The 12,884-nt window shown below is 38.8% G+C and overlaps 1 protein-coding gene across 1 annotated transcript in view; it reads right to left on the reverse strand.

Moving 5' to 3' along the window:
• Positions 1–2,191: 2,191 nt before the first annotated feature.
• Positions 2,192–12,884, reverse strand: part of psmd1 (proteasome 26S subunit, non-ATPase 1) — a 41,452-nt gene continuing 30,759 nt past the window's right edge. Inside the window, exons 20-25 of the mRNA XM_051375576.1 lie at positions 11,805–11,974; positions 9,777–9,869; positions 9,318–9,404; positions 7,104–7,319; positions 4,672–4,837; positions 2,192–2,399 (exon numbers count right to left, since the gene is read on the reverse strand). Of these exons, the coding sequence (XP_051231536.1) occupies positions 4,691–4,837; positions 7,104–7,319; positions 9,318–9,404; positions 9,777–9,869; positions 11,805–11,974 (713 nt within the window). The 3' untranslated portion in view covers positions 2,192–2,399; positions 4,672–4,690. The remainder of the gene's footprint in view (positions 2,400–4,671; positions 4,838–7,103; positions 7,320–9,317; positions 9,405–9,776; positions 9,870–11,804; positions 11,975–12,884) is intronic.

The raw sequence follows: 12,884 nt of genomic DNA on the forward strand, positions 1-12,884 counted from the left end.
AGAATGATTCATCTGCTGAAAGTGGAAAGTTTCTCTGTGCTCATTTAAAATGTGATTTTAAGGTCGAGAATGATTTGTAAAATGGTAAACGGACTGTACTTGTATAGCACCTTTCTAGTCTTCTGACCACTTAAAGCGCTTTTACTCTACATGCTACATTCACACACATTCATACACCGATGGCCGAGGAGCAATTTGGGGTTCAGTATCTTGTCCAATGACACTTTGACATGCAGTAGGAGGAGCCGGGGATCGAACCGACAACCTTCTGATTAGTGGACTAGCTCCTGAGTGACAGCCGCCGCTATCAGAGAAATTAACATTTTCATATCCATAGATTCTGTTATTTTAAATGCAGTTGAAGGAGTAAATGCATTTTTAAGGATTTTAATGTTAATATACTTTTTTGCATTATTGTTCCAAGCAGACTATTTGAATAAATGTCTTAAAACATGTCTGGAAGTAATCTTTAAAGGTTCTATAAAGCAAAATAAAAAGCACAGTGGAATGACAACTTCAGCAGTAAACACACAAGAGTGAAATTACAAACGAGTGAAACTGTGAGAAAATAACTGTATGACAGGAAAAGTAAACTCTGATGATTCCAGCTGCGGAAGCCAGACTAATGAAGACATCAGCAACCTTTTTATTCACAGGCAATCAGTCGCAGTTTTATGATTATTGTTTTAAAAAGACATCTGATGGTTCTTGGTTTCTGAGCTAAAATAAGTTGGCAGTGTGCTGGATTCATGTTCCACATCAGTAAACATCTCTCTTCTGCTTATACTTAAAATAAATAAAATATTTTGTTTGGTGCATATTTTTGATGTCTTCATTGTATATATGCCAAACAAGATGAACATATTATTTTGTACAAACCTTCCTAATATTTACAGGTGCTTATACATTGTTTAAATGTGTCATAATTCACTGAGTGGCCTTGAGCTGTGATAGAAACAGATTAAAAGCAGCACAGGCTGACATATCCTGACTTTTTGTCTCAAATTATGGGACTTGCGGGATCCAGAGTTTTTGGATCTTTACCCATATTAAGCATGTTGGCGTGTTTCCGTTAGGTCCACTCTGCCTCTGTAAATAAAGGCATTATACAACAGTTTTCACAGGCTGTGACTGAACTCTGTAGTTTTCTTTTTCAAAGGAAAATGTTGCCAACCAGGTGCTTAAAGGTGAGGACATTCTTACTGGAGAAAGATAGTTGATTGTTGAGTCTCATTCTCAGGTCGTCAACACAAAGCGTCGGTATTTGCCTGCCCTGTTTGATAATTCATCCATGGGTCGACCCATCTTTGCTACAACTAAACACCCACAGCTGTTTCATTAACTGCTATGGTATTTTTTGTGACAAAGCTTTTGATTTGAAGACTGTCACTGCTTTTAGGTGATACTGTGCGATTTCAGTGGATGTTCGCCTTGTGATAATCATAAGCTGGAGGCTCATCTCTAGTTGCTGCTACACGGTGTTGAGTTTGACTGATGAGTTTTGCATTCCCCCCCCAAATGTGCCAAATATCCTCCTTTTCCCTACATGGAGTTGAAAAAAAAAGAAAAAAAGAAAAAGAAAGATAGAAGGCTATCACTGCTCACTAATGACTTGGATTTAAAAAGCCGGTGGCTTGACTGGCTTTTTGCACCCTGCAAGTTTTCAAATCGAACAGAGCCAAAGGAAGTGCTGAAGAAAACAGTACACAGCCAGTTTATTGCAATTAAAAGTTTTTAAAAGTTATTCTGAAGTGTTAATGATTTTGGCGTATAAAAAGGCCACAAGCACGATTAACTTTTGAATTTTAGAATCAGAACTGCATAAACAAAATGTTTATTTTAGAATGTCTCATAACTGTCACTGAATCAATCTTAAGTAAAAGTTAAAAGTTAAAAAGGATAAAAATGAGTTAAAGTTTTCCCTTCTGTCCCGCTCAAATGGATTATAAACTTCATGGACTTTAGTTTTCTTGATGCTTTAACTTCAAGACACTCCTCACCCCTACAGTTGATTAGTATGTGTACACAGTAGACTCCGCTCACTGTACAGAGACAGACTGCTGAGCGGACTGTAGCAGCTGCTGCTGAGTGCTGAAAATGTAAACCAGTCTAAATGTATGGGATTAGAGAAATTCCCCCAACGCACGCCTGCTGAAATATCCACTCAAATAAACACACACACTCTCCAGTCTCCAATATACATCATTTTTATTGTACGGACAGAAAATTATACAATTTGAGAATGTAAAACATTCCCCGTCTGGCAAATGAAGAGCCAGAACAGGAAAGAAACGTGTAAAAGAGGAAGTGAAGCAGGGGAGGTGGGTGGATAGATGGATGCACAGAGGGAGGGGGGGAGACGCTGGACCAACATGCTGGGATCTCATTTCTCCTGATGCCTGTGGACAGAAAACAACACTGGTTAAAAGGTGATAAACTTCACTTTAATAATTGAAACCTCCCAAAAAAGGACACAAACATCAGAAAATACCCAACAAGAATCTGATTTGTGAAGATGAGTCATGAATAAATTGAAAATATTTGCCAATATAAATGAATATACATTAAATATACACAATTATAAATTTTTTCTGAACGATTTAGAGAGTTTGGGCCACATTAATGTCAAAGGATGGATGGTAGAGATGGAAAAGATTCCCATGTTTACATGGGTGACTAGCATTAAAACCATGTGTGGCACAATATCCATTAAATCTGGTTTAATCACCTTGAACAACAGTCACAATTGCAACTTGGATGTTGACCTGAGCGCTTTTTACTGTCGAATACAGTAAATCTGAAGCGACATGAATGTGGCATTAAAACACTGAAAGCACTTAATGCTTAAATCATTAAATGCTAAATAGCTGCCACTGCGTAGAAAGACTGCGTTGTGTCATTGTGTGTGATCAGTAAAAAAAAAAATGCTCATAGTGTAAATATATATATAAATAATAATAATAATAATAATAATAATAATAATAATAATATAATCTATATAAGAGAATGAATCTAATGAAAATTTGGGGGAAATTCATAGACTGATTGTGTATTTGATTGATTGATTAGAATATGTCAGCTGTGGAGAAGACTGAATGAAGATGATTTATCCCTGTAATTAAATTACAGCTGATAAATTATTGGTCCAATAATAATGATAACAACAACAACAATCATAACAATAATAAAGTCTGAACACAATGCCAGGCCCCTGTAAGTGCCACAATTAAATTGCATCCAACTACTGTTATTCATCATCATTATTTTCATCATTATTATCATTATCATTATTATTATTATTATTATTAATAATAAAGCAATTATGTTATTAGAGCTCTTTCTGTTGTGAAAGCCAGTGTCAGTTTTAACATCATCATAGTCAAAGAGTGTCTTTAGTTTATTTTATTATATTATATTATAGTTCGACAAGCATTAGAAAGGAACAAACTGCAGTTGAAGTACTGCACCATTTGTGCCCCAACCTTCACCATCCACACCCTCATCAGCTGTGGTCCATGTTTGTTTGAGGCAACAGGAGAGTCGAGCAGTCTGTACACACAGCTAAACAGTCCTGACGAGCTCTTATCAGGTAGATTAAGTGGAAACACCTGCATGGGTGGAGCATGACTGCGTAGGGGCTTAAGGGCCAGAAAACATAAAGTCAGTAAAAAAACAGATTTGTGACTGTTGATTTCTCTTTTGGGCATCAAACCTGTGACCTCCCACAACAACTCCGTCACCCTAACTCGCTCTGCTGCCGTGCTGACTCTGGCACACACACACACCTCTGCCATGAAGTCATCCTGACAATGATCTCTGCAGTGTTTAATCTGTCACACAGCACTTGAACCTCATAAAGGGATGACATAGTGTGCACAGAGGCCCTAATTTGGTCACTGACACCTCATCGGTCTCATCACACACAACTGCAAGGCTCCTACATGGGAGGCAGGCCGCGGCCAATCCAACACAAACAACAAGCAGCCAGGAATCATTAAGCATCCCATCATTGGCGAGTGCAGCGGGAAGGTTTGCCCTCTGAGCTGGCGTTTGGAGATGGCAGCGATGTTTACATTCTCAAGCGTCGGTGACGGGTGAAACTTGGTTATGCTTGGGGAACAACAGCACAGACCTGCATTGTGTGATTACTACCTCTGAAAACAACACGAGAGCTGTGCATGAAAGGGTTGTCTGGAGATCAGTGACAAATGTATACGTAACCTTAACTGTACTTTCACACTGCGAGCCGCCGCACTGGCCCACCACTGTCAAACAGTTTGATTTCTTAGTTGCGACACTAATGCTGCTGTGTCTGCTAGTTTTAACTTAGATGTATGACTTTTAAAAGAAATTATAAATAAATTAAAAATGAAAGAGGATTGACGTCTCAGTGCTTCTTCAGGGACAAAACGTCTCCTGAAAACACTTAAGACAATAAAATGTCATATGTAATCGCAGTTAAGAGCCCTGCTGGCCTTTATTTTAGATCCAGTGATTTAAAACTTAAAGTTCAAAACATTTTAGGAAGGACAGACAGTTTAACGGCCGCCACGTTTTCTTTGCCAAAAAAATAGGGATAAAAGACCAGCGTGGTGAACGTCAGCGGACACGTCGGGTTTGCTTCAGTTATGAATGAATAACAAAACTCAAGAATGATTTCTGTGAACATACCTTTGCCGTGAGAGCATTTCTACTCATCAATGTACTCGAAGGGCTCGGGGGGCTCTGGTTCCTGCTCTTCCTCCTCGATTTTAGGGCCGTGAGCTGAGACGGGCTCCACCAGCTCTTCCTCCTCCTCACTGGTGTCCTTCATGATGATGATGCCTCCTGTATGGAGCTGGTGAAAGACAGGAGAAATTGAGTCGTGTGTAAACACTTGTTGAAGAAGTAGTCTTACTTTGTTAATTACATTTTTTAACTTCATTGTTATTATTATATTATACACACACACACACACACACACACACACACACAGGGGCAGCTGTTATGGGTTCGGTGCTTTGTTCAAGGGGACCTCAGCAGTGTCTGGGAGGTGAACTGGCACCTCTCCAGCTACCAGTCAATACTCCGGTTCAAGTGGAGAACGGGCCACAGTACGGCCACCCTCCGGTTCCCAAGCAAAGTCCCTATGGACTGAGCTACAGCTGGCGAACTGACAGACTATAGATATTAATGTTTGACGTATTCTTTCCTTAAAGTCAACAGGACAGGCTGCCCCGTATTTGTTTACATCTCACTCTTCACTTCTGACACAGAACTTGATGCTTATGTAATAGCTGGAACAAAACTGAGCTCCACATTTACAGAGTGCTGCAGTCTGGCTGAACTACAATGACCGAGCAGAAAGCTTGCGACGCAGCACACTGAAAGGTAAAGAGGACATTTATCACAGCCTTAAGAGTCTCATCTTTAAAGTACTTTAATACTGCTGAAACAACAAACATTGTTTAATACACAGGGCCGGATTAACCCTATAGGGGGCCTCAGAACAAAAATGAGCTGTGGGGTGCATTAACCCTGCCGTTTCTCCCACTTTCTGTGCATTAGATTGTAATTATTCTGTGGTAACTTGATCAAAATAATAATAAGGCTTTAAATATAATAAGGCTCTAGATTTTAGGGTACAGTATTGAGCATACATACATATACATATGTTAGCCAAAATTAAATAAAAATAACAAAAGCAAGTTTTTGACTCCAGCCCCTATCATCAGTATCACACCCACCCCCAGAAATTTTACTTAAACCTTAGGCAAGACAAATATTTCTAAGCTAAACTACTCTTAAAATAAATGTAATGACGCACAATCCACAATATAAACAATTTGAATTTGATATAATGGTGAAACCATAAATCAAATAAACAAGTGTGTATAAATTAGAAATGCTGATGAAAGAAAATAAGAATTGGGTCGTTAGTTAAAAAGTAAAGAACTAAAAAGTGGAGTTTTAATAATCAATTTGTCGACAGGAAACTTTATATTAATCTAAGTTGATCCACATAATAGGCTTTCAATAAACCTCCCGACACTGACCAGATTTCATGATAAGTCTATAAAACCTCTTCACTTCCTAAACCCGTCTTTGAATGTGAAAACAAACCCTTAAAAGGAAAGCAGCATTACAAAACCTTAGACAAGCAAAAGACACCATTTTGGCACTTGACACAAGAACTTGTACAATGTAATACTCCGAGCTTAGCTTACTGGATATAAAATCAAACAGTACTTCCTCTTTACAGGACTGTGGTGAGTTCTCATTGGGTGACTCCACGTCGTCCTGCCATTTACTGCGGAAAACTGTCAACATTTACAGCCGGACCGCAGTCGTCTGGTTTATAGGCTTGAAGCGAGGAGAGTTTCTGGACTTGGAGATATTCGACAGGCCAAAACCAACCAACAGGCTGGATCCTGATTTTAATGATTTATTTTAAAAGGCAAAGCTCCCCTCTGAGATACGTTTACTTTGTTAAATATCATTATAATGATGTTTAGTACTCTCCAGATGTTAGTGTGTGTGATTTAATGGTAATATGAATTAAAAAAAAAAAAAACTGCTTTATTTTGGCTTACACAGGTGAAAAATGTGGAGGATTTCTCCCGCAATGAAGGAGGTAGTAAAAGGACTAAAAAGGAAACCTGATATTTACTATTACTACATTTACTAAATATTTTGTAGCTCTACCTAGAAATACAGTAGTATCTTGCCATTATTTACCAACAAACTGGACCCAGATATTAAATTAAAACGTTTGGTACAGTTTGACTCAACTCAATACTGTCGCAGGTTAAACATCCAGACTAAGACAGATTGAAAAGGTGGATCTCAGTCTGGTTCTAAGTGGGGTTTGTGGTTTGTGAGCAAAACTGTCCAAACACAGCATTTTAATTACAGTAGATCTGTGATTTTAGAATGAATTCAAAAGCTAAATCAAGCCAGCTTAACTTAATCAGTATAAGCTGTGTATACGGTATATTTATGCAAAATAAAAAGGTAGGTAAGGAAAGTAACCATGATGACGGCTACGTGTATCACCACAACAGTTTTAACAGGAGACAAACACAGACACACAAACATTCAGAGAGACAGTGGGTTGTTGTTACCGGTTTGAAGGGCTGGTAGCGGCAGGTCTCGGGCATGTTGAGGACTTTGAGCTGAGCTGGCATCACTCTGGCCGGGTTCTCCAGGAGCTGGAAGTTTGGCTCTGCCTCCTTCTTCTTTTCTTTCTCCTTCTCTTCATCCTTCTTCTCCTTCTCCTTCTCCTTTTCCTTTTCCTTCTCCTTTTCCTTTTCCTTCTCCTTCTCAGCCTCCTGGACCTCCTGTGACAGAGACACAGCATATTTTGCATCAAGACTACTCTGATTACTTTTCTTAACGGTAGATTCAACAGGCAAAAGAACAATTTAAAAAAGTAAAGTACATTGTGTCTTCTTCTGTTTAGGTTTATATTTATTTGTAACTATTTTATGTATAAAAAAACCCAATAAACATAAATTCATATTGAATATTTATCAGGAAAAATTGCTGATCATCCACAATTCTGATTCTGAAGTTTAAACCCCCCATAATCAGAATCTATTTTTCCTAGTATAACTTTGACATTATTTGACAGTTTGGAGGAGTTATGAGCAATAAATCCTGGTTTTCCTTCTTTCTGTTGTGATTCAGTCCTTTCCTGCTCTGGCGCCCTTGATGGCCAGTGATTTGTTGGGCTATTGTCGGACGCTGGAAACCCATAAAAAAAAGACACTGAAGGACAAAAGGTGCAGAGAGAACTGGCAATAAAAAAAAAAAGTTTTGTATTTCAAGACCAAACTACATCATCTCCTGTAGATGGTCTTTTTCTAATAGGAGGCTTCTGGTGTAAACTGTAGATTAAGTCACTAAAATAGTTTATTGATGAAAACTGATACTTAACAGGCCCGTTGATGTTGCAATAATTGATAAACTGTCTGTAATACATCATATAAGAACAGTGTCGTCCAACCAACAGTTTAAAACCCAAAGACATTATAATTTATTTTAATGTAACTCAAGAAAAGCAGCAACACTTTAAATTTCAGCTGCTGGAATCAGTAAATAGTTTAGATTTTATTTTGAAATATGCTTGAAACGACTTATGATTTAATACTTCAGATTATTAACAAAATAGTTGAATAATTAATAATATCTAATATCTAATTAATCAACTAAGTGTTTTAACTCTACAATTTATATATTGCACACAACATACTGTATTTATCAATACACTGTTTACCTTCCATCACAAATCATTCTACTCAACAGATTTGAGTGTTGACATATTTAGTGTAGAAATAAAGAGTTTCCACAGTGAAACTTTTAATGAATATATGAGCTAAATACAAACAAAATGTTCAAAATCAAAGTCAGCTCTATAAAAAATAAAAAATAAACTATCCAGACAATGGCAACCAGTGAATTCTGTCTGACCGCAGTGAGAGCGGATGCCTCCCCTTCATCCGCCTTCTTCATAAGTTATGCCAATAAAAATCAAATCAAAAGCCTGAGATGTGAGCAGGCCGGACTGGATTTCCAAACTCGTCTCTCAGCACCACAGCTGAGATGTAGCGTGGCAGAGTGGATCAAACATGCTGCTAACGCCCAGAGATAATCCCAATGACAGCTATACTGGCTCTGGACTGACAGAGTCGGACTGTGAACAATGGGTGTGGGTGAGTGAAAAGGCTAAGAAAGACTTTGTACGCACACCTGCCATTATGTCTTTTCTCAGAGTCGAAGAGCAAAAGAGATGGTATAACTGGCTGCATGGCTTTGCCTCAGATATCCTATTAAGCATCCAAATAGTTTCAGATTTTATCTGCATACCAGGAGGTATTCAGTGAAGTGTGTAATGTAATTTTTTGCAGTTAAGAAAAGACACATGTGGTAAGAAAAATGAAACGCTTAAATTAAAAACACCGGGACACAAGCTGTAGCTGCACTGCAATGCGGTCTACTTAAAAGAATGTTCTGTCTATAATAATCCAGGTATAACGCATTGCAGAGTATACACCTGGATATTATATGACCTCTCTACCTTTATAAAGCAGTCTGGGAGTCCAACAATGTAATCAATTCCTGAAAACTTCACTTAAGATAGATCTTTCTGTTAAAAGAAGATAAAACTCCCTACTCCTAACTAACTACTCCTAAATTTTCCCAATATAATTTAATTAATTACTTTGCCATGTATTTATGTTAATGTGAGTCCAGAATTTTAAATGGAAGAAAATAAAATAAGATCATTAGTAATTTAGGAGGAGAGGGTTTTTGGAGGGCTGTGCATTTCTACTCACCACTTCCATCTTCTCCTCCTCCTTCTCTTTCTTTTCCTTCTCCTTCTTCTTGGCTTTGGCTGTGATGGAGAGAACGGCGGTGGATACCTGCCATGCAAAGAGAGAGAGAGAGCAGAGACGTTTCCACAATGTAAGACAATACCATAGACACTCAGACCTTCTACAAACATGGCTTAAAATGTACAAAACTAGTCAACCACAAAATAAACGCTGCTTGGTCTTTTCATTACATTCTCCAAGAGCATCTAGGATTGTGAAATAAAGCAACTGAGAAAAATAGGCCAGAGATGGTAAAATAATAAATATAACGGGCAAGAAAATGAGGAGTCTGACAGGGAGGGTTCAAAATTATTCACAAATCAATATGAAGCGAGGTCAGCTTTCCTCAACTAATAATTTCAGAAAAAGGAAAGCAAAACAAGCTGATCTGTTGTGGCGCCTCGGTTCCTCAGTTCTCACCTTCTCCTTCTCTTTCTCTTTGGGAACCTCTAGAGCTGGTGGGTAGGCAAAGGTGGAAGGCTTACAGTTTGAACGGTACTGCACCTTAGGCATCTGGAGGCGAAGACGGAGGAAGAGAAGAAGTTTAGTAACCTTACATAACCTGGCCATGATGTCCACTTTCTAACACCGACCTCTAACATCAACATCAACTGACATCACATTGTTGTGTGATGATTTTGAAATGTCGGTTGGTTCGTTTTTTTTGTTATTTTCACGTCAGTAGTTGTTGAGACGCTTCACTTTGGATAAAACATTAAAAACGTGAAGTTTTCAAATCGACTGTTTGGTTCGACAAACAATCCAAAATTCAAAAACATTCAGTTTACTATCACATGAGAGAAAAACAACAAATCCTCACAACTGACAAAAAATGTGAGAATCGATTAATCTTCTATCAAAAATAATTAAAAATTATTCTTCTATCTATTGATTAATAAACTAGTCGTTCAGCTCTAATGTGAACACTGAGCTAAAGGCTAACATTTGCATTGCAACAAACCCATGACAGTCTTTTTCTATTCTAAAAGTTTTTCCCCAGCAGATTTAGGTAAAACTGTAAAAGAGGGTTAACAAAAAAGTGTGAATGTTGTGTCTTGATCAATATACATTTGAAAAGGAGTGCAGCAGTTTCCCAGACTATCACTCAAAGCAGAGGCTACTTTGATTAGAGGGCGTTTACACTCTTTTATTTAAATATATAAATGCCATAACGTAGAGTACCCTAAAACAGGCTGACTTCATGTTAGCATTGGCTTTGCAAGGTTCAGAGTGATTTAAAACAGGGAGGCAGTGTGTGGAGCCATTTCCAACCTACGAAATGTAGATTTTACACGAGTTTTATCACAGTTCAGTCATATAATTCAGTTTAAAGCTCAACAAACACATTTTAGGGTGAAGCATCTGTTTAACTGGTTAGACAAAAGAAGGAGCACTTATTACAACAACCTCCTTCCCCTATTAGTTGCAGGCTTAACATTATGTAAAAGTGAAAAAGTGCTCTGTCAACTTTACCAAGACAAACATAAAAGAAGATCTCTAGCCAGAGCAGCACCAGCTGCCTTCTGTTTAGTGTGAGCTTTCAAATTATAACAGTGTTCTGAAACCAAATTATTAAACAGTCTCTATGGTCCAACAGAGCAGCAGCAATGCAGCACAAAGTGTGACCAGGGGGACTTCTTACTTTTTATCACCTCATAATTCAACAGTTTCACTGCAGTAAGGAGGCAGAAAGAGAAGCAGTGAAGTGACTCCTCTTTTATTCTATTAAAAGCTAACCTACAAGTTTGTTACTAAAACAGAACAACTGGTAAATGATAAGGATGTTTCTTGTTCACTGATGAGAGGCAAAGTTTGTGAAGACTTGTGTTTAGTAGTTTAACAGGTGCTGTTGAGTCCTGGCAGCACAAAGTTTGTCAAAGCCTGCTGTCCCCACCTTACTTCTGCACTCTATCCCTGGTGTACTATTTGGGGGCTTAACACCAATTAAAATCTCCAGTGCCTTGTAAAGCTGGGGATACACAATACGCAAAAGTGTGTGGGTGTCCCTTGTGTGTCAGGTGCTGCAGTTTCGGGTAGCAATGAAGATATAATGCCCATCTAATGTCTGTTTAAGACCCCAATATGACACAGTGATCCCTTGGCATCGGTGTGCGAGTGGCGGGGGGCCAGAACAGGCCCACAGTCAGGAGGGCCTTGTTATGGATAGGCTGGTGGTGACAGTTGTTACCAAGGAAAGAAGCTAAATATTTTCTGCATCAAACACAGTGCCAAATACAAATTCAGCAGACAAATTTAGCCACCATACTTTTGCCCCAAGGTCAGTTATATTTTAACATTAACACAACTAAGTTTATATTCTTATGACTAATAAGGTATGTGCAGGATAATTCACGGTTTCTCACAGACAGACAGACAGACAGACAGACAGACAGACAGACAGACAGACAGACAGACAGACAGACAGACAGACAGACGTCACTTCAGTACCTTGAGGTCCTTGTTGAGGCCGATTATAGCAGTTGGTGTGAAGGCCAATGACAGGAAGTGGGACAGGGGGAACCAGAACCAGAACTGGGTGAAGACCAGCAGGCCAACCATTGAGGGCATGTGAGTGTGACCCGTCCTGGACTGCAGAGAGATGGTCACGTTACGTCCACCTGGACAACAGAGGGCCGAAGAGGTAGAGGACATGTCAGTATTATGGCACAGACCTACATCATTCACCAGATAAAAACAGGTTTTATGCTAAATAACTCTTAATGACAGCAGGATGGCTCCAACATGTGGCTGTGTGGCTGTATATGTATGAAAATGTACAGAGAGACCAATGAAAGAGACCTTGTGAGAGTATAAAGTGTACAGCAGAGGATAGTGAAACAGACTCGCCACACACACAAACAACCCTGGTGCTTCCACAATGCTGGAGGCAACTACGATTTGTTTTTCAGTATGGATTGAACAAATTGCTAGGATAAAACAAACCTTAATGTCATACAACGTTAAAACCAATTACATAATATGTTGGCGCTCAGTTTCCAGATTCTTGAGTTACAGTAGTATATAATGTAGTTAAGTGGCACTTAATAATCAATTATTTCTTAATCTATTAAGAAAAGCCCCCCATGCTCCCTCAAATTTCCTGTTTAAATGATGAAGTGATTTTCTCAAGTTTGAAGCAGGACATGATATCTGTCAACCATTGTGTGTGAGTGGGCGGGGCAGTGTGCCTCGACCTGAGCAGGATCGCCCGACGAGCCAGAAGGGAAACAAAAGATAAAGTACATTGTTTTACTGCAGTTAATTGTGTCTTTCCTCCAGTTACCCGAACTAGAGCACCCATAGGATTTGGTTCCAGTCTGATGTTTAGCGCCTGAGATAGTTTATGAAAGATCCCCTTCCAGCACTTGTTAGGACTGGGGTATGACCAATACAAATGAAGAGAAAAGCCCTCGGTACTTTTACACTTATCACAGAATGGACTCACCTCAGGATGCATTCAGGATAGATTTGCTTTTGAAATATGAGCACTATGTACCACTTTGAACTGAATTACGTAGTGATGAGCAC

This window comes from Dicentrarchus labrax, unplaced genomic scaffold (genome assembly GCF_905237075.1).
Source record: "Dicentrarchus labrax unplaced genomic scaffold, dlabrax2021, whole genome shotgun sequence".
Classification (NCBI taxonomy): domain Eukaryota; kingdom Metazoa; phylum Chordata; class Actinopteri; family Moronidae; genus Dicentrarchus; species Dicentrarchus labrax.